The following is a 22,552-nucleotide window of genomic DNA, read 5'->3' as shown; positions in this document are numbered from 1 at the left end:
TTTTTATCTCTAGAGTAAAACTCTGGCTTGTTTAAAGCTGTTTTCTGTGCTGGGAATGATGGAATTGGACTGCAGTGTTCATCTCTTAGAATAGTACAGTACAGATGAAACTCCAGTCCGTTGCTTGAGATATAGGCAGGGTTATAAAGATTAATAACTACACTAGGAATGTCCAAAACTGTTTGAAAAAGGTACAAGAAACTTACAGGTTGGATATAGATTTATACATATTCAGCCTGAATTTCATCAAAGCTATCATATGCCATATAATAAATCAATTGTTATATAAAATTATGCAAAAATAAATATATATTTTTTACTTACAGTATGCATATCTACGGAAAATTGTTTCCGCCACAGAATAAAAAAAAAAAGCTAATAAAAATAAATAAAACTTTTTATCTCACAATTCTGACTTCCCCCCCCCTCGCAATTCCCAGCTTATATCTCGCAGTGCTGATTTTTCTTGCAATTCAATTGCAGGGTTATTTCTCTATATTATTGACTTTATATATCATAATTGTGAGAAAAAAGAAGTATGAACTGTGAGCTGTAAACTCAGAATTGTGAAATAAAACAACAAACAAGGTGATTTTTTTCCTCCGAATTGTGAGGTATAAACTTTTTTCTCACAATTGCAAGTTTATATCTCAAAATTCTGAGAAAAACAAGAAAATAAAGTTTGTTTCTTAAGAAAAGTCAGAATTGTAAAAAAAAAAAAAATTATTTTGTGCCATAAACAAGCTTCCATACATATTCCCAATTCATATTACCACAGTTTAAAAACAACATAAATAATAATACTAATAAAATATTTATAAAGTATGGTAGTAGTATTTGTTGTACTGCTTTAATTTATGTACTAAGGAGATCATGAGGCTTGTTGAGGAGAGGTGTGTTACTTATTTACACCATCAGATTTTTGCCTGGACAACAATAAAACGAGCAATAAACCTCATATGAATATCACAGAGACTTGACAGTGGGTTTTTGAGCCAGTAAACGCCCACCCAAAAACACCCGAGCTTCAGGTTCTGGAAACACACTTCACATTTTCTTCTGCAGTGAAAATAACCTCAGAATGGAAAATAAATCATAACAGTCTAAAAATAAAAGCTTAATTTCCTTAATTTTGTTTGGAGACTGATTGACCAAACCAAAGTCAGAATCATGACAAGGATCTACACTAAATATATTCATTTCAACCTACAGCATTACATTTTTACAGACTTAAATTTCAGCGGTGGACTGTAGTTATGCTTGATAAAATGTACAATTAAATTATTATACACATCCTCATGGTCTGTCTAATCTGTATAACTCCTAACAGCTTCATAGCACATTTGGCCCAAACAAGATCATCATTTTCAGCAAAAATGAAATATATTCACTCTAATTTTCTTTAGTGGTTGATGTTTTATGGCCCATGTGCCTATTAAAAGGATATGGGAGACTGCACAGAAACCCCACTCTGGAGATTACATTTAATTTCCCATTTATGTTTTACACTATAACACAAAAAAAGCATGCATGTAGTATTTGTGTGTGTTGGTATTGCAGTGCCCTCTGGTGTTCATGTCCAACACAAACAAGAAAACATACACTTTATTGAAGAAAAAAATAAATAATTTAAAAGGTAACACTTTACAAAAAGGTTTAATTTGTTAATATTAGGTAACTTGATCTTTACCTCATTAACTTGTAAAATGACTTCAACTAAAAAACAAAATGTACAGAAAAAAAAAATCTAAAAAAGTAGACCTCAGTAATTAGCTAGTCAGTTAACTAGTTTGGAGGACTAGTCTTGGACGATCTTGAGCCATGTCTACTCACAATGGCAGTGGGTGCCGCTGCGACCACGCAGTAGAGGATGAGAGGAGGGATGAAGCTGCTCTCCTCCGGCCCGGGGTACGGCTTCATCAGGTCAGCATCATTACAGAAGAAGCCCTGCACATGGATCCCAAACGTGTCTGTGCATTCAAAGTAGTACGCCAGCAGCACCGTCCCGGCCATGATGACCAACTGGAAAGACAACAAAAAGAAACAAACTTAACAGAAGTATCTGTCGAGATCTTTCACCATTTCACCGACACTTCTCAAAAATTGGTCTCATCTCCGCTCGGAAAACCTCTTGTAAGCAGCTGTGTCCATCTGTTTTTCTGTTTGCATTAGCCCCACTTGGAAGCCATATTTGTATCCTCTTTCATTTCCAGCAGGGTTACATAAAGGGCCTTTCATGAAATATGTGAGACAGCATTGCAGAGAGTCCAACTGAAGGCACAGTTTAGCCATGTTACCACCAAAATTACCCGGAACAATTTGTTCAAGGAACTTTTTTCCCCCCAGATCTGTTGCTTTCTGCGTTCCCACCGCGGTCTAAAGTACCTTGAAGATTAGGCAAATTAGTCCGGTGATGTAGGACTGCACGCACCGCAAAATATTTAAAAAAATGGTGGATGAAATGAAATGCTGCGTGGAGTCAACCAATCAAAATGCAGCGTGGAGTCAACCAATCAGCATGTTCAGCGCCAAGTCCCACCCCCGAGAGTTCCTGAACTTTGAAAAAGTACTACCTCGCATGCAGGGACTTTCTGAGGGGGACATTTTTAAACAGAACTTAATTGAGACCCTGGTTCCTGCGGTCAAAACACACGGAGTACCACCCCCAAAGTTCCTAGTTCCTGGGTAAAGTTCCTGTGGTGGACACACGGCTTTGATTGACTTCCATAGTATGGAAAAAATGGTTACACCCTTTTTCACGGTGAAGTAGTACTTACTCAAATAAGTACTGAGAAATATTTAACTACATGTAGCCTACTTACTGTATAGTTACGAATAGGGTTAGAGTTTGGTTGAGGGTTAGTTACTTGTAATTATGCATAATTTACTGTTAATACTATAGTAAGTACATGTAGTAATGTGTAACTACGTTACCTTACAATAAAGTTACCCCAAAAAATACTATGGAAGTCATTTGGCATTCTTCAAAATATCCTCTTTTGTGTTCAACAGAACAAAGAAACTCAGGTTTAGAACAGCCTGGGTGAGTAAATGTTGACAATTTTTATTTTTGGGTGAACTATCCCTTTAAGGTAGTCTGGCTATCACCAGACCAAGCTCAGTCTTTTAAGACTGAACATTGGTCTGGGAGTCTGTTCTGTATTTTCTACTGCACAAGAGGCATGATCGACGGGCAGAGTTCAAATGACTCTGTACGCAATTGGATAGTCCTTCAACCAATCAGACCAGCGATCCGGGTGACGTACTTTGCAGAGCGACGCGAAAACTCCAGGCAGGAAATGTGTAACCAAATGTGTTGATCAGCGGTTTGCAGAAGCAGTGATGGAATCCAGCGATTTATGCAGGTTATGAAAAAAACAAAACAAAAAAAAAGTTAGTGGTATTTACACCCACTCGAGTGATTTATTTGCTAAAGAGAAGCCATTGAGCATCGTCGAGAGGTTAAAAGGAATTGGACAGAGCCGTAGCGGCTCTGGAATTGGATTGGATTAAACCCTCCAATAGCGCCAGGTGGATAAGCCAGTTTGTGATTGGTTCCCACATATTTGTAAAGGAAGCAGCAGAGATAAATGTACAGGTGTCCAGCCTGAGCTGCAGGGCGAAATCAAATCGCCGCTAGATCAGGCTGGGTTTACCCAGTCTACCTTTAAGGTATTGTAAAACACTTTTGCTGTTATTGAAGTTTAAGGTGAAAGGGAAGTCTCAAAAGTGTAATTATAGATGTAATCACAGTTTAGATACAGTTTAGGGATTTAAGAATCGATATCGGTTCATCAAAATGAGAATCAATTAAAATGAGAATCAATTAAAATCGAAAAATCATTATTTCAACCCAACCTTATTTTTCAAAACTGGCTCGTTTGGAGCGTTTGTTTTGAAACCTGACACTTTTTCTTCTTTAGTTTGTTTAATTTTATTTCCCTTCAAGTCCCCTCAGAACAAAGTTCAACAAGTCTGAAAACGGTCCAAGATGAACGATGGGATTCTTTACTGCAATTAGTGTACAAATTCTGTTTCAACATTATTCTTACTCATATGCTGCCCCATAGTCCCCCCCAGCAAGTGCATGAAATTGTTTTAACCACTAGGCAACGACACCAACCTAAATCAAATTATAGGCCATGTCACCACATCAGAAGTCATATGAGGACAGAAGAAGAGCATATCAAAGCAGGTTGAATATTGTCTTACTGCACTTCTCATACTCTGCTGCAGGGTTGAGTTTGTGTTGTTTCAGACTCAATGTACTGAGTCAGCACCTCATTAGTATTTCATGAGCGATGTAGCATGATTCCTCATGCTTGCCTTAAGCGATAACATAAGGGCATCATACAGTGCCGAAAAGGCAGCATGTCTAACCCAATTACAGTCGCTATTCACTGACATGGCACTTTTCTTTTAGTAGCTGAATTCAGAAAATCAGCCTCAAACTATAGGTGGAACATAAGGGTTATTCAGGGTAAGTATAAAATTAATACTTCACTGGAATAGACAGCCTTACAAAAAAAACACTTGAGGTAATATTAGGTAGCAATCCTATGCTACATTGCTTTGATACATACCATGGCACTGAATGATTACCGCAGTCATCTAGCGACATTTAATGTGGCTTTAGCTACATAACTTTGAAAGGATTTCGGAACAGTGCAGCAATGTGAGTTGGAGGGAAGTAGTATTAGCTTGTTAGTTAGATACAGGATTCAATGTTATCTAGCTTGCCAGTGTTGTTAGCTAGTTATTTTAACAGCTAGCGCTAGCAAACGTTTTTGTTACATAGCCAGCTGGCTAGTGTAATTATTCAAGGCATTTCCGCCATTGTGGCTTCGCCAATTTGAGTGTTTGTTTACCATCTCTATTTCTTGAGCTTCGTGCTTTGCTCTTGACTTCCTTTCGGCCTGAACGGGTACAAATCAGTGTTTAAGTCAGGTAATGAAGCGTAGTCCTTTACAGTTGAGCAGCAATGTCGTAAATTGGTGCATTTTAAAAGGATCTCATGTGAAGAAAGAAACTGGAGTGACAATTTTGTATGAATTTTTGTATGAATTTGATGTGATTTATTTGTAACTGTAAAAGTGTACATGAGGTTCCACCCCTAAGCCTAATCATCAGTAGGGTGTACAAATGAGATGACAACATTTTACAAATTAGCCAAAAATTCGCAAAACGTAAAATAGTTACGGATTGCCATGAGTGTTGTGCATTTTCAAAGTGTTCAACTTACATGCAGTTACAAATCTGTGTATGTTGGCTACTTTACAATGGCTTTAAATGTGGCTAATCCAGATCAAAATGATCAATTTTTATATCAGTTTGATTGCAGGGCTCCAGACTGTGACCTTTATTCTTGGTGGTGCGATTCAATTTTGCTAGTGGTTGCACTGGTGCCGCCATTTTACAGCATCAGCAGAACCTTCTGAGTTTTAATGTGAAAAAGTGCTCTCTCCACTTAATCAAAGGGGGATGTTGTAGCTTTGAATACAATTTTTGCTTTTCTGAATATATTGAAATTAAAAGAAAGATTGACCATTTAAAATGTTATCTATTCTCAGAGAAGAGGTTGTTGTTGTTTTTTTGTGCGGTTTATGGAAGTACAGGAATAAACACAATGTTGTTTTGAACAATTTTATATTTAAGAATTGTATAGCCTACAATTTTTGTGAAGACTTTCAAAGAAATTACATCAAATCAGTCACAAGTGAATTAAAAGAACCGTTTCTACACCGTGCTGGAGATCCCGTGAGAAGGCGCTTAAATTCACCGCAGTATTAATAACATCGTAGCGAGATCTAGTGGGAAGCATTCAAATTCAGCGTAGAATTATCTGTTATAAACCATAACAGATTAAACAGAGCTGATGTGGAAACCAGGAGAAAAATTGTGCCATGAACGAACAAGTTATAGAAGGCTTTTCAATCCATAAATCACCAACAATCACCATGGATTTAATGTAGTAACGCTAACTGTAACCATGGTTTTGTGGCAAAAATAGTTCATGTTTTTACTTTATTACTGTAGTTTCAGGGTTCGCACAACCTTTTAAAAAAGGACTTTCAAGTGCTTGATACTTTTTCCAGCACATCCAAAGCTCTAAATGTTATTTTTAATGTGATGAGTAGAATGAGCCCGTAAAATTCTTTACAAATTCTTGACCAAAAATAAGCAAAAAAAATTAAAATAATTCATTGTAGAACTCAGTGGCACCGGTTGTACTGCTCTCAAATGTTAGTCTGGAGCACTGAAAAAAATAAATCTGAGTGGATGTAAATGTTATGCAATTCAAATGTGTGATATTAACAATAAAATGTTACGTTTGTATCTTTACATTAATATATCTAGTTTTTAATTAATCTGCATTTGTTCAAAACACAAGACAATGTCCTTTTAAAAAATTTTTTTTTTATAAATAAGTAAATCACAACACCGCTCAAAACTACCACAGCAACCACATAATGTTAACAAAAACATGTCCTCCAAAATCCACGATCTCAAGATCAGCTTACTGGCCTAAAAACCAAAACTGCTGCATTTTCATATAGGGACTATGTTTGTGAGTCTGTTAATGTTTAAGGTGCAGTTGAAGGAAAGATGACAGTTAAGAAGTCAGAAACGTTACTCATGGAAAATATATTGCACAATGCAAACTTATTTTAATAGAAACCCAAAGAAACTGAAATGTAGGTTTCTTAGAAGATCTCCATTTTCACATGGGGATCATATTTGTGAGCGTGTTGTTTTAAAGTCTTAGAGTATGTTACTGTACAGGACTGAAAAACACAATTGTATAGAATATATTCTGTAAATGTCTTTTTTTTATTTTTTTATTATTGAAAGTGTCCTTACTGAAAGTGTTGAAATGTAGTTAAACATCCGGTTGGTTGAGACTGACAGATTGGCCACCGCATGCATATCTCAAGATATAGTGGAATAAGGGAAGTTTTGTGACCATTGCTGAGTCCCAATTCGCATACTATCCGTCCTAAATAGTATGCGAAACTAGAATTAGTACGTCCCAAATCGTAGTATGTTGAAATGAGTATTCCAAAGATTCCCGGATGGTCTACTATTTCCGGTTAGAATTCGAAGTGCAGATCAATGCACACTCTAACGGCTAATATTGCCCACAACCCATTGCGTGCGGGAGGGAGGAGCTTTGTGGTGATGGTGCTGGTGATGTAAAGGCAGTCGGATGCAGCAACGGAGATGCGCCCTCAGTTTTTAAGTGTAAGAATTCAAATGTTTAACCCTAATTAAAGTTATATTTTATTGTCTCGTAATATTAATGGGTTTATGTTGTGCCAATAAAGCACCGTGTTTATCTTGTAGGGTCCGATGAAGATACTGAGCGCCTCATTGGGGTTATCAGGCTATAAAACAATAAATAAAAAAGCTCTAGTACAGTGTCATGCAAGTGTCTTTTTTATGTATTTCTTTTGATGTTTCTGTCTGACTTATTTGTAGTAATACTGTGGCTGTACAAATGTTAACTTTATCAGTCCAACCAAAGAAACAGGGTTACTACACTTTTACTATAGTAAAAGCATGGTTCATTTTCATCTGGGTATTTTTAAGTATTATACATAAGTATAAGATTAAGTATAAAATACGTTAAACAATAGTTACACTATAAACTTTAAATATTTTAACTCAGAAAATAAGTAGCTTTCGTTACACATTTGCACATGAACGTCAGAACCAGCAGCCTCACAAACGACCTGCGTTTGGTTGATCTACGACGACGCCCTGCTTCACTCCTACATTTGGTAAAACACATTGTAAATGTATTGTGGAAAAAAAGATGGGAATAGTAAATAAAATTATATTGGATATATAAGAAAGAATGAAATGTAAAATGTTTTGTTAACAGTCGTGGTGTGCGTAACTAGGCACCCACGTTCTCGTTTACGTTGCATGACGTCATCGAAGTATGTCCCAGAACGTGCATACTCTTTTGCTACACACTCAAAAGTATGTACTTTTTCATCACAAAAAAAGTACATACTTTTAGGTCGTAGTATAAGTAGGCGAATTGGGACTCAGCCCATATTCCTGAAGACAATAAAGCCTATCAACTTTCACTTAATGAGCTTTCATCTAGAACCATCATGAAGCACAATTTTCTATTGTACACAATGTCTCAACCTGTGAGGTGGATATATTTTATTATACTTTTTTTTTATATACTGACCTTGTCAGTTTTTACTATCAAATGGCCAAAATGTCAGCTTTATGTAATGTAATAACTATATTTCCATATTTGATGAGTACATTCTACTGGCATTCTGTTTACAAGTACCAGTGTTGAACTAGTAAATAGTAGTAAAAAATGAACTATTTGCATTTATACATTTATCCCACTTGAAATTTGTAATATGGAAATATAAAAATTAAGTTGGATTCAATCAAAAATACACATTTAGAATTCTTAAAGTTATGTAAATCACACACACACACACACACAAATGACTAAAGCAATGCTAAAATTAAGTTGACTTTATGTGCAAATTTAATTTCAACAAACAGAAAAATTAAGTAGTTTGTACAAAGACTAGTCTTGTTGGAACTACGTAATAAAATTATGGGGGGGAAAAAATCATATTTTTTAAGTAAATCAAGCAGAGAATTTTTATCAGTGAGCCCTGTACTGTATTTTACTTTTTTTTTTTTTTTTTACCTCTCTTTTGTTTTTAACCCACTGATCCAGCATGATGCATTGTTATATTACATTTCAAAGCTTTCTATTTAATAATTAGCAAGACACATTATTTGTTCCAAATATACAGTATGTTGAACTATTGCCCTGTGAATGCACAGAATGTCAAACTACAGCGTACATGTGGGTAATAAAGTATTTCCAAGAACATGAAAGTGTTTTTCTTATAAACCCTAAGGACTGAACACAGTACACTTAATAGCGCTTTACAACAAAGAGCTCTGAGCAAATCCCATGAAGATGAAAATCCAGAAAAACACTGCACTACAAACAACACCAAGATCTCTCCCTAGAGATTATTAAACAGGCTTTTATATGACGGAAGGAAAGGCTGCCCTACAAATAAGTAATATCCGTCACTCTCATGGACTGAGTTTTAACATTTCCGACATGGTCTAATTTTAGGGCCCGAGCAACTGAGGACCCTACTGAAACTGCTCAGTTTATGGTCCAGTATATTTCTTATCATTTTCTGCACTTGCAAATGTCATTCCATTTGTGTATTGTCAATTTGATATTGTCATGATAAAGCCAATATTAACAAATTTAGTAATTAAAAATGACAGTTCATTTGAAAGACTAAGCAATAACCTTGCACACAAAAAATAAAAATATAAAAAAATACTTATGGTAATAAAATGCCTGAAAAGAATATACTTAAATGCAAAATAAATGTAATGTTTTCATGCATTCAGACATGCAATTAAATGAAAATGTATTATAGTTTACATTTATATTAAATTAAATTAGCTGAACTTTAGACTGCTTTTTTGACCCTTTAAGTAGGACATTTGTACATAAGTATATGTATTTTCATAATTATTACTTCTGTTATCTTTGAAATATGGTAAAAGTTACTGTACTGACAAGCATTTATGGCAAACTAAAATATAACGTATGTCTATTGAACTTTGGATGTCATGTATTTCAATTTATTTGTAATTAAACATTTATAAAGATGAAGTTTCAATTTAGTCATTTTTAAATATAGTGTCTTTTACCTTTTAATGTAAGATCAAATAAAACACAAGTTAAAAAAGTACTTTACATGTGCTTTAGTATGTTAGTCAACACAAAAGAAAATTAAATTAAAATTAAACTTTAAAACTACAATATACATTTAAAAGTGTATTTTTAAAATAAAAAAACAGTCATGAAAGTGGCCTTGTATTTCATTAATATTATATTATCTGCTAGTACAGTTTTTTAAATGTACTTTTAAGATATAAAGTACACAAGTGCACTTCTTTTTCAAGAGTAATGAAACAAAAACAAAGCTTTGTTCGTTTATACAGTTAATATACATTGTTAATAAAGATTTGCACAACCCCAACTGTAAAATTGTGTAAAATTTTGGCCAACAACTAAACGTTCTTTCTCATGTCTTTGATACAATAGAGTCATTAGTATCTCATGCCAACACACTCATCACATCTTTAATGCGTAAAGGGGGGATGATTAAGACCAAATCTGTTCCGCTGTTAAAGAGATTTTATGCTGGATACACTAATCAACAGCTCAGTCCTTGAGGACACGTGATCATTTCCCAACACACTGCAATAATCAGCATGACAGGAAACACACCCGACGCCACACACTGCCTCAGCTCTCCTACAGAGGGCAGTGCGCGACTACAAACGGGAACAATGAGGACAAGACCGACGCAGGGCTCGCAAAATTTCAAAATCGCTGGTAGCCCTTCGGGCAGGCACTCTTCAGATTTTGGTAGCCCGAAATGAATTTTACTAGCCCAGATAAAAAGACAATTTTCAATGTAGAAAATTGGTTAGGAGTCAAAACAATGAATCAAAAACTTTTTCAAAACACAAAATATCAACAAATATGCATCTGTCTGTGTCTGTGGCTCAGCCCCCAATGAGGGTATGAAAAAAAAAAAAAAAAGTAACACTTTAGTTTAGGGTCTAATACTCACTCATACTCAGTCAGGGGGGTTTGAGAAAATTTTGCTTTCTCTGATCTACATATGTGCATTTTAAGATGTTTTGAAGGCCCAAAAAAAATGGATAACAATAGCTTTTAAACCATGTAAGTGGGCAGCTGATTATTTTTCTCTCCTCATCAGCATCACACTCCTATTCTCTTTGTCTTCCCCTCCTAAAGCTGAGCTTTGATTGATATAGGCTTTTCATTTTTGTCTGTCAGTGAAGTAAACATAGGGTCATCTGATAGGTTGATTTATGAATCATTTTCTCAGACGCATTAATTTACTGAAAGCTACTAGGAAAGCTAGGTAGCCTAAGTTTATTAAATTCATTCACAGTATGTACACATTCATTATTGATCTTATTCCTAATACAGGGCCGTAGACAGGGCTTTATAATCAAAGAGGTCCTGCATTTAAGGTTATTAGGGGGTTACATTTTTTTATTTCTCTGATATGTCCATTTCAAGACATTTTAAGGCCAAAAAAAAAAAAGAAGAGAATTAGCTTTAAAAAACGTCAGTGGGCAGTAGATTATTTGTCAATACCTGCTCTCACTTCTTATCCATCACTTTCTTTTTCTCTCAGTCTCCTCATCTTGCCCTGTCTCTTCCCCTCCTAAAGCTGAACTTTTTTAATTTACTGAAGGCTACAAATTGTATATTAATTCTCAACATGTACACATTCATTATTAATCTTGTGCCCAACATGAAAACGGCTTTGTTAATGCTCTGTTAATGTCCCCTCACAATGACAGCAAACTAATTATTAGTCACGTTACATAGGCCTATTTTCAGTTCAAAATGGCGAAATTCAACAAAAGTATATTCGTTTGTCTGATAATTTTTGTCATTCGTTTCACATTTATGACCTAATGAAATGTTTAGTTTAGCTACTTACATCTTATCTCGCACTCGACCGTAAACTGCAGCGAGTCGCTCTGCTCAAATTCGCGGTCAGAAGCTTCTGTGTATATAAAGTCCGCCTACTTTGATTTGATTGGTCATCTCAAATATTCTGACATTGACAGACCAATGAGACTCAGATGAACACACACACACACACACGCACACCCTGTCCTCTGTTTCTGACGTGCGCTCTGCTCGGAGCCACTGCGGATTGAAGATGAAGAACGCGCTGAATCTGATTATAACAAGACTGAAGCGAACAGTATTTCAGATAGCCCGTCGGGCAGGCCGGTTATACATTTTGGTAGCCCGAATGGAAAACAATATAGCCCCGGGACGTCGGGCAGGCGATTTTGCGAGCCCTGGAATGTGTGTATAGAGAGAGAGATGCTTGCTTACTACATACTGATCTGAAATCATTGTATGTCTACTAGGCAGTACGCATTACAAACAGTACTATGACAAAACCTTGTCTGTGAGTGACATCTGGTCATTATCTTACATTTTTATTTGATCCAATAAAGAAAGACAAATAAAAAATGTGTAATTACTTACAGCTCACTGACCATAGTTTATGGAGGACATTGCATTATGGGATACAGTGCAGTTTTATGGAGCATGTACATTTATTCTGCACATTTTGTAGCAGGTCATCCGGGTATTCCATGCATATAGATCATTTGCATATTTTGCATAGTATACATCCTGCGGAAATAGTAAGAGTAGCATGCAAGTATTGCCATAGTGAAGGGAAAAGAAAGAAAGAGAAAAAAATATGAGACAAATAGATGGAATTCCTTAATATTTAGAATCCAACTTGCATCTCGTGTGTTAGGGCTGGATGATTAATCAAAATAAAACCAGAATCGAGATACAGCTTAGTGTGATTATCAAATCACAAAGCATGCCTTTTGATTAAATAAATACATGTGCTGTGTGTTTCAGAGTGAGGCGCGATACTGTGTTCATTTACCCGTGAGCAGCTCATGGTGGTGTTTATATATAATATATATATATATATATATATATATATATATATATATATATATATATATATATGAAGTTCTGGAAAACTGTCAGTGAAGACCCGATATGCAAATTAGCTTAAAGGTGCTGTAAGCGATGCTGGGAGTCGTAACTTCTTGTTGACATTCGAATTGTTGTCAAACAAAACGGAGGCTAGCTAGACCCTCCCTCCTCCTCATCCCGTCTCCTCCCTCCTCCCCTCCCTTCCGGCATAAAGGAAAGTCTAGTCACTACAAACAAAGTTAAGTGTACTGAGTTTACATTGTTTACAAGTTTACATTGAATACTTCATTCAATGTGTAATGTCGCCAAGTTAGATAAAGGGTTTTATATAATGCAGAACAGAATGCAGAAAAAGATAAACATTATTTTAAAATCGTTTCGCCACCTGAAGCTATAACTATAGCTCCCATACAAGGACGCAATAATAGCAAGAAAACGTAGCTTCGCGTTTCCCAGTGAGAATAAACAACGGCGGCGTCGTAAACAAATTTAGTCAAAGTTGTCAACAGCCTATAAATGAACATTCAAATTCATAAGCAGTGGATGAAAACAATAATTCACACAAATTGTCGCCCTACTGTGAATTTGCTTGATCATTTACAATAGAGATTGATCGCTAGCTGAAACATATATGTTGTATTCACCAAAGCTAACGCTGACTGCATAGTTCTAGCTAATTACATCCTTGTGTTGGTTTGGCGAACATGAACGTCAGTTTAGAAAGAAATATGGATTTACCTGTTCTGCAAAAACAGAGCAACTGAATGTGGATCGGAAGCCCTTCTGCCGGCGGAGTTCTCGCCACCTTTCGAAGTTTGTCCGATGTAAATTCGGTATTTCGCGCGTTCCTTATCCTTGTCCCTCTTCTTTGCAATTTGTACATCGGAACGTCGTCTCTTTGGTCGTGTGTCGGCCATAATTCAAACTTCCCTCTTCATGCTTCTCTCTCCTCCACACCCCCTTCATGTCCACGCGCACTAACCCCCAAACCACACCCCTCAAATACTTCTTGCCGGTGATTGGCTGGAGCACTGTTTGTTGTGTTTCGTAGTGCGGGTGAGCCCAGTTTGTTTTTGTTGCCGTTTGTGGAGCCTGTGGTGTCTACAGAGACCGCGGTTTTTTACAGTGTGTTCAGGGGACAGGCAGCTAGCGGATAGTGAGGAGATGTTTGCTGTATGTGACAAAAAATGTTTTGGCCTAAAAAACGCGTGGCATCGCTTACAGCACCTTTAAATTCATACCTACGTAATCACTGTGACCAAAATTGTACTTTTTTTTTTTTTACATTAAATCTTGAAAAAAAAAATATATATAGACCGACCTAACAACCCTTTTTTTCTTTTTTTTTGGCTGTTACGGCAAACCAAAATATTTTTAAGGATGGCCTGATAATATATATATATTTTTTTTATTAATACATTTTATTATATATAAATCACAACATTTGACAAATTGTGCAGCCCTATAAACAATTACAGCAAAAAAATGGTTTGTTTTTAATCGCAATGTTACGAGAATAGATCTTTTCCCCAAATCTTGCAGCCCTACTTTGTGTCATCAGCTCTTAAAACTGCCACCACACACAGCATCTGAATGTCACCCTCGACACAATAGCCAAATCAAAATGGATGCCAAGCTGCTTTAAAGGAAATGTGCATCTAAAAATGAAAATTCTTTGGGGGGAAAATAAATTATTCACAGATAAACTCGTCTTCCACCACAGACCATAAAATCCTCAGTTAAGCTTCATAGGTTTAGGTTTTGTCCTGCATTGTATTTTTTGTGCTGATGGTGCAAATTGTGGGGGTTGTTAAGAACTGATGATATTACTTTTCCAAGCAGTCGGACTTGTGATTTGCCATGTGGATAATAAAACAGTCCAATTGATTAAAAAAAATCCCCTTTACGTTACAGTAAATGAAGGACCAGAGCTGTACTGTAGCTCACTCAAAAATGAAAATTCCGTCATCATTTACTTACCCTCGTGTTGTTCTAGGGATGCACGATATATCGGCCTCCATATCGGTATCAGTAAATAAAAAAGTAAATTTTTAAATGTTATCGTTATCGGCTCAATAAGAAAATTTGGCCAATATATTAAAGTCAATAAATAATGGATTTTTTCCTTCAGCTGAGACACTTCAGATGTGCACTGTTCGCCATGATGCTTTTGAATTGCTTGAAATGTGATTGGAAAATACAGTAAAGAGCAACATGTTCTGTCAAATAGGCTGCATAAAATGAGAACATTAGAATTGTGTGCTTGGTAGGGCTGGGTATTGACACAAATTTCACAATTCGATTCGATTTCGATTCACAAGCTTGCAATTCGATTCGATTTCGATTCGATTCAATATTGATTATTTTGGATATCAGGGACAATACATGGCAAATTCTCTCAAGGAAAACAAATCTCGTAACTACTGCTGTAAACTATGGGAGTCAGTGGTAGCCTATAGGCTTCATTAGCCTACTATAATATTGAAGGTAAAAAATTACTGATTTGTATACAAACACTTAAATTACACTTTTATTTATTTTTATAATAATACAAATATATGACATATAAACATTTAAATGGTGGCTGTCATAAAAACCTGCCAGATTTATTCAAACATGCATTAAAAATGGAATAACATGAAAAATTATAATGAATATGTAATATGGTGCATATATTTAGCAAAATGCTCCTCTCTAGAGTAAATTTTTCTAGCTAACTAATGAGTTTATGGTCACTGGATGTGTTTTTCTGAGGTAAATGTGACGTTACATGACATTGTTTACAAGCTGATTTACTGACGTTTGCGATTCTATGTCACATGATACGGATTTCGATACGTTGTACTCTACCTTTTAACACACTTTCAGATGCTCATTCATGTTTATTTCGCGCTGTAACTGGTGTTATTAAGGCGGAAGAGAAGATCATGTGCTTCTCTAGAGCTGAGCCAGAGCGATCTCACGCCACAGCGACAACACGGTATTTATGTTTTTGAATTTCGTAAGAAAATGGACGTAATTTGAAATCTGAGACTTTGTTTCATATCAATAGTAACAAAGCGTTTGTCCTTTGCCTCCGCCGAAGTCCATTAATACCTGACAATGGACACCTCGAAGGGCATTAACCCGCTTATACCATGGTCACTTGCCAAATAACACATTTTTAAAACATTAGTTTATATTTTAATTAGTTTTACAATCGAAATCTAAAGTTTTTACAAACAATAACTTGGTTTCCCTGGTTACGCCTGACGGTTTATTTAGCAACCGGAGATATTTATAGTCCGCTCAGCTCGTAGAAGCCTTCAGTTTACTGCCTGTTGCTATGGTTACTCACAGCTGATGTAGCCAGCGCATTTATTTATTAATTTCGAACGGTAAACAGTCAGTTTCACCAGAACTCCCTTACTAGGTGTCCTCTATCACTTTTTAATGGACACCCTGTAGCCAATCAGAATCGAGTATTCACCCAGACCATAGTATAATGCAATTTATTGGATGGGATGTGCGCTACAATGTTCCATTCATTCATCAACTGAAAACAGGATGACTAATCGATTCTTGGGATTTAAGAATCGATATCGGTTCGTAAAAATGAGAATCGATTAAAATCGAGAAATCGATATTTTTTTACCCAGCCCTGGTGCTTGGGACATCTTTTCTCAGAATTGTGAGATATAAACTCTCAATTGTGTATTGTGTAAAATTTGAGAATTTTTTCCTCAGAATTCTGAGTTTATAACACGCAATTGCGACTTTATATCACGCAATTCTGAGATAAAAGTTCAGAATTGCAAGATGTAAACTCGCAATTGTGAGAAAAAAAGTCTGAATTGTGAGATAAAAAGTCACAATTACCTTGTTTATTTTTTATTCTGTGGCGGAAACAAGCTTTCATACTTTTCCCATCACATATCAGATTGGATTTTTTTTTTTTTTTTGAACAGATTAGGAAAATATTCGAAAAGTTGAAATAAAGTGTCTAATGTGCATTTAATAATTCAAGTGTTTAACGGGTAGGGTTAGGGAGGGATTTAATGTCCCAATAAGTTGGCATCCATTTAATAATTGTAATAAATATAATCATTTACACTGTTATTATTGAATAAGTTTAATGTCCAACAACACTGAGGTGCAAACATTATCTTCCACTATTTATAAGTATAAATAGCATCTAACTATATCTATAAAGTCTATTGGAAAGAAAATGCTGCTATTTACATAGTGTAAATCTAATCTATCGCTATTTTCACTCAGTAAACAGCCACTGCCATTTATTTATTCTGAGGACCACAAAAGATATTTAGAAGATATTGGGTTCAAACAACACTGAATCCCATTGATTTTTATTGTATAGACGGGATGTGTTCTTATGAATGACATGGGTAAATAATGATAGAATTTACAATTTCGAGTGAATCTCTTTAATAGACAAACAAAACAAAAACAAAACAAAAAATCACTGAGACTGGATAGGCTTTCGATTGGACCAGCAATAAGCTACCTAACAACTACCCAGACGACCCTAGCAACCGTCTCGCAACACACTAACAACCACTCAGAACAGCCAAGCACAGTGGACAAGCACCACTCACATATCCTCAGAAAGATGCCAAAAATCCAGTCCACACCAAGCCGACGGTCAGCCATAGGGCCGCTTTTGAGCTTTTTGTTCTAGTTGACGGTCACCTTTAGTCGTTTTGGTGTGTTCAAGCACAGCTTTTTGACCGAGACCCAGCCGACGAGAGGCGACAACACAGTCAGCTTTCGTCGCCGCTAGTTCTTTGACATCCACTTGGTGTATCCCGGGTTTTATAGATACGAAAGCACATCCCATCAGCTTCACTTCCAGCCAGAGCAGATCAAATCTAAAACCAAACACTACAGCTGTTCCAGACAACCAGAATCAATCATAACAGGCTGTATGCATCATAAACACGACCAGTCAGCCAACTTACAACACCAGCGCTTCAGTGGGACACGGCCCTAAAACACACATGATGGACGACTTCAGAGAACCATGATTCATCATTCTGTGCACCGCTGAATCAAACCAATTACATGAGGAGATGATTCACTCTATTTTAGTAATGTGTGCTGTAAAAATAGTTTACAGTGTGGCAGTGTGCTTGACACTGCGTGATCAAACAAGGCCTATTTTTGAAGATTAGGCAGATATTATAATAACTGATCATCTTTTTTTCCTATGAATTTAAAGACTGAATCAATTTAAAATGCAAAATTGCAAAAATACAGTTTTCTTACTAATGACAGAGGCAGAAGCTGTGTTAAACTTTGATATCAACTTATTCATATTTTCTGTTAATTGGGTAGTTCATTGAAATTGCTCTTGCTGGTTACAAATTAAAGCAAATGAAAAGAAAAAATAATTTGCATAATGATCATTTTTGCTAAAATAAACATCAAAAGAAGCTCACAAACAATTAAATATTCAAATAGACATGACCTACTAACTAACTAATGTGACCAGACTTCAGAAGATAAGATAGAGGAATACTTCACAATCATATGTAAATTATGTTATTGTTTATTTATATTGTTTCAAACTTTAATGTGGTTTCTATAAAACACACAAAAAGAAAAGAATATTCACACTCTTCTTTTCCACATATAATGACAGTTCATTGTGACCAAAAAACTTTTTGTGAATACTTTTCAGCAAAGACACATTAAATTGATCAAAAGTGATATTAAAGACATTTGTTATTAGCACTTTGTGATCAGTTACGACATATACAATAACCATAATGAGTCGTAAGTAATTATTAATTGAATTTTTCAAAATTATTTTTTTAATCTGAATGTGAATGAGATTTCAGAGGTTTAGTTGAGGAGCAGGACTAGTTGACAAAAAAAAAAAAATTGGTACTACCTTCATATTATGGAAAAAAACGAGTTGGAGATTCTTCCAAAATCCTCCTTTTGTATAAATAACAGCATAAAAGTTTAGAATGACATGAAATAGAGTATAAAATTGGGTGAAAGATTCTGGGCTTAATGTGTGCTTGTGGAAAGAGAGAGAGCTGTTTACGCCACTCATTTATTTTAATGGTTTAATTACGTCTCCTCAAAAATGTTCACCAGTAGGCCTGTCCTAAACTCTCGTACAAATAATTAGACAGGCAGCACTTAAAGCATTTGCTGTTTTTAGTATTCAGATTTGTTGTCAAGGCCGCCAACATTTTTCTAGAGCAGGTGTCAATCATGTCTATACGCCTGGATTTGAGCAGCTTCACTGCGTTCTTCCATGAACATAACAAATAAACTGAGACAGTTTGACAGTATATCTCTGACTCTCTGTGGGGTTAAAAGAACAGAAATCCTCTTATCATTCTTGCATCTTCTGACGCAATGCATTTGAAATCATACGCAATTGAGTATCAACTGACAGCACAATACATGCAGTTCATGTTGAAACCGGTCTACAATAGTGTGGATAAAGCAGACTATTTGTTGATGTTGGAAGGTTCACTGTAATAAGTACTTTTTAGGGGTTCAAGCACGTAGCGCTGAAACCCTATTGTAATTGATCGAATTTCCAAGGATCAGCATTCTCCCCTAAAAGTGATCGACAAGACCATAGACTTGAAACTTTGAGGGTTCATCTACAACATCACCAAGGCTCACCCCAATCGGCCTGAAGGGGGCGCTACAGCGACAGCAAAAGTACGTAACCGCTCATACCTCCTGAACTGTCGGTGTAGGCTCAAGTGTCTTATATCGTTGGAATCCTTGGCCAACAACAAAACACACGTCTTGGATTCGAACGTCACTCTGGCGAAATTTTCGGGTATTTTGGAATCCTAAGCGGAACCAATCCAGTGCATAAAGATTATCTGGAATCTGATTGTCAATAATTATTTAAAAAAAAAGTCTAAAATTCCAATTGGCGCCCGTGACGGGACGGCAAAATGTTCAAAGTAGCCTTAGATGCCTGTGATAAATTCGAAAGAAATTGGCCACTGGGGGCGCCTTTTCATGTGCATAAACAATTGTAAATCGTACGATTTTTTGCATATGCCCTCGACATTCATAACAAATGGTAGAACTCCTCATTCTGAGCAACTTTGCCTCTAGGACCGCCGCTGTCAATCAAACCGTTCGCTAAATATCGGAGATTATTTCAAAAACGTACTTTCGCGAACTAGTCCTTTTGCGGACTCGATAACTATCAAAAAGTTTTAAAACATATTTCCATATTAAATTGTCTGTTTTGGCTGTAAATTGTCTTTTCCATCTAGGCAGTTACATCCTAGCTAAATAGAACAATACCTTTTACATATGTGCGTAAAGGCCTTAAAACGCTTAAACCCCGTTAATTGCTGCTTGCAGCTATATTTCTGAGTAGTTTTTTTTTTTTTTTTTTTTTACAAGAAAATACTATTTCAATTTTTCTACTTTAAAACTTTGTTTAATTTAATGTGTTACTTGCCATTTCTTGGTAATTGTTTGCGAGATTTACTAGCAATTTCTGAGTGACAATTGTTTCTACACCATTGTTTTTCAGTGTACAGTGTGTTCATTGGGGGGGTTCATCAAGTCAGGATGCAGTTTCCACAGTTTGCAGGATAGTCCATATTCTAGCCCTACAATAGCCGCTTCTCCACCGCCGGGCCGAACGGTTCCAAGAACGGTAAGGAAAGGTTCCATTTATATTTCCACTTGAGCTTGATTAAGCTCGGCATGTTTACAAAGCGTTCTCGGCCCAGAGTTCCCATCACGGTTGGCTAACTGCTGGTAGAATGCGTGTAGTGACATCGGCACTCAGGATTGGTCACTTGTCTGTTGCCTGGCTACCATTTTTTCTTTAGCTGGCAGAGCGCGCTATTTGAGCAAAGTAAACAAGTTAAGAACAATACCTGACCATTCTCCTTAACAGGGTTGTTATTTACATCTCATACAGTCTGTAAGTGCTTGACTCACCAAGGCAACGACTGACGCATTTGTATTACACTGGAAAGAGCTCTGTTATCAGCCCCACAGTGGAAAACAAAACCAATTAAGCAATGAAATGGTTTGGCTTGACAGTGGAAAAGTGGCTAATGTTAACCATTCAAATATTGTTTAGGTTCTTAGTTTAGTTTCAGTCTGATTAATTTACAGATAAAAATTCAGCTTTAAAAAATTTCAACTATTCTTGCAAACAGACAGAGAGAAACAAAACTACAGCTCAAAGCTGTAGTGGAAGGCTGGAGAGCACAGCACTTTGTGGCTGGACTTTTAGGATGAATAATTAATTGTGTCTGATGTTATAGGGGAATAGGTGGTTTCTTAACAGGGAGCAGACCTCGAGAAGTGCCGTCTCTAAGGCAGGGTCCAAAATTTGTGAGCCAAAATTAGTTTTGACTATAAAACAATATTTTGCATTGTTATATAATACATAAATTCACAAAAATACACAAAAAGTCAAATTATTGTCTATTTTTCCACATGTAGTTGCAGCACATGACTTTGATTTTGTGGACAAAAGTTTTGTTCTTTTTTTCCCCCCTAAGAAATAAGGTTTCTTTTAAAAAATGTCTTCATGGTATCTGGGTATCATGTGGAGATTTTTACTTCATGCCCTCAAAAAAATATGAAAATAAATTATACATAGGCAAAAAAAATGTATGTCATGTCATTGAACTATTGGCTGAAAAAAACAAACAAACAAAAAAACAAGATGTGATTAACAGTCTTGGTGGTTTGAGTATTAATTTTCTAAACGTTTTTGGAATTTCACTAGTCTCATACTCTCAGCAGCCAATAATTCACTGCACAAAACTATTTATTTTACTCGTAAAATACACACAAAAAAAAATCGTTATTTGCCTTTTATTTCCTACTGAACATAGAACTTTACAAAATGGTGAGCAAATTTAATTTCAATTATCTACTTGCAGTGTTTCCCACAATGCCCAAGTGAATTATGTAGATCGCGCTGGTCAATCAATCAATACATTTTTTATCATTTTCTCAAAACTGTCATGGCCCCCAGAATATTTTGTTGTATGAATAGACCTTACATCATTTGTATTTCCACAGTATGAAGGGAAGATCTTATGGATTTATGAATGAACCGCTAGTTTTAAAATCTTCCCGGTCTACTGGGATTTGTTATGACATCCGCTTCAAACATTACAATGCTCATGATGACTTTCATTAACTCTACAATAATTAAATCCACTTGACCAGATAATTACTTTACAACACTTTTATAACAATTTCATATATCATAAATGACTTGCACCTCAGAGCACGCAGACGAAACGCAATAAAGTTATCTTGCTTTTGGAGGCAGATGCTGCTGTTCGGGAACGCAGTTGTGTTAGACAGTTCTGGCAGAGAATTACACCAAACCACTCTGACGACAGACTTTGCTCTGGCATTTCAAAACAACCAGAACAACAAATTCAGAAGCTGTGCAACGAGACCGGTCCGCTGGCTAGTCCCGGTTATGCCGTCCCATCGCAAAGTCACGTCTTTTTTGATGCGCAGCAAGGAATTTATTCGGTAAATGCGTTTCCATCGTCGTTTATGCACAAGTTTTCTTAACGGATAAAAAGTTTATCCAACTCATTTGAGCCCACAAGTTTTTAACGCGCATTTTTAGAATATAGTCTTATAGGCGGGGAAGCGTTGTGTGGAAATGATGGAAAATTCCGTCAATGGCAGGGGAAAGAGGTGGTCAACTTCGTCGAACTCTGCTCAAATGTAGCATTCGGCTTGAAGGAGTGTGATGCATCATGGTTAAACATCGATTTTTTGATAAATTCATGAAACTGCCTCTGAAGCCAACACAGTAACTATGCATGCGTTATATAATTCTAGCCTGCATGCCTGAATATTACTTTGATGAGAGCTAACACTGAAAATAGGTCAACAGATGGTTGTGGTGTGGTCCAGGTACACGGTCATCATTACTGGGGAAGATAGATGTGG

General features: G+C 36.2%; 2 protein-coding genes across 2 annotated transcripts in view; one reads left to right on the top strand and one right to left on the bottom strand.

Moving 5' to 3' along the window:
• The window catches only part of palm2akap2 (PALM2 and AKAP2 fusion), a 246,809-nt gene that overhangs the window by 25,873 nt on the left and 198,384 nt on the right, over positions 1–22,552 (top strand). The gene's annotated exons all lie outside the window — the stretch shown is intronic.
• plppr1 (phospholipid phosphatase related 1) overlaps positions 1–22,552 on the bottom strand; it is a 66,751-nt gene that overhangs the window by 19,015 nt on the left and 25,184 nt on the right. The window contains exon 3 of the mRNA XM_082157698.1: positions 1,834–2,022. Within this exon, the coding sequence (XP_082013824.1) occupies positions 1,834–2,022 (189 nt within the window). The remainder of the gene's footprint in view (positions 1–1,833; positions 2,023–22,552) is intronic.

This window comes from Leuciscus leuciscus (genome assembly GCF_965113295.1).
Source record: "Leuciscus leuciscus genome assembly, chromosome: 24".
In the NCBI taxonomy this organism is placed as follows: Eukaryota; Metazoa; Chordata; class Actinopteri; order Cypriniformes; family Leuciscidae; genus Leuciscus; species Leuciscus leuciscus.
This window is presented reverse-complemented; position numbering and strand designations above follow the sequence as displayed.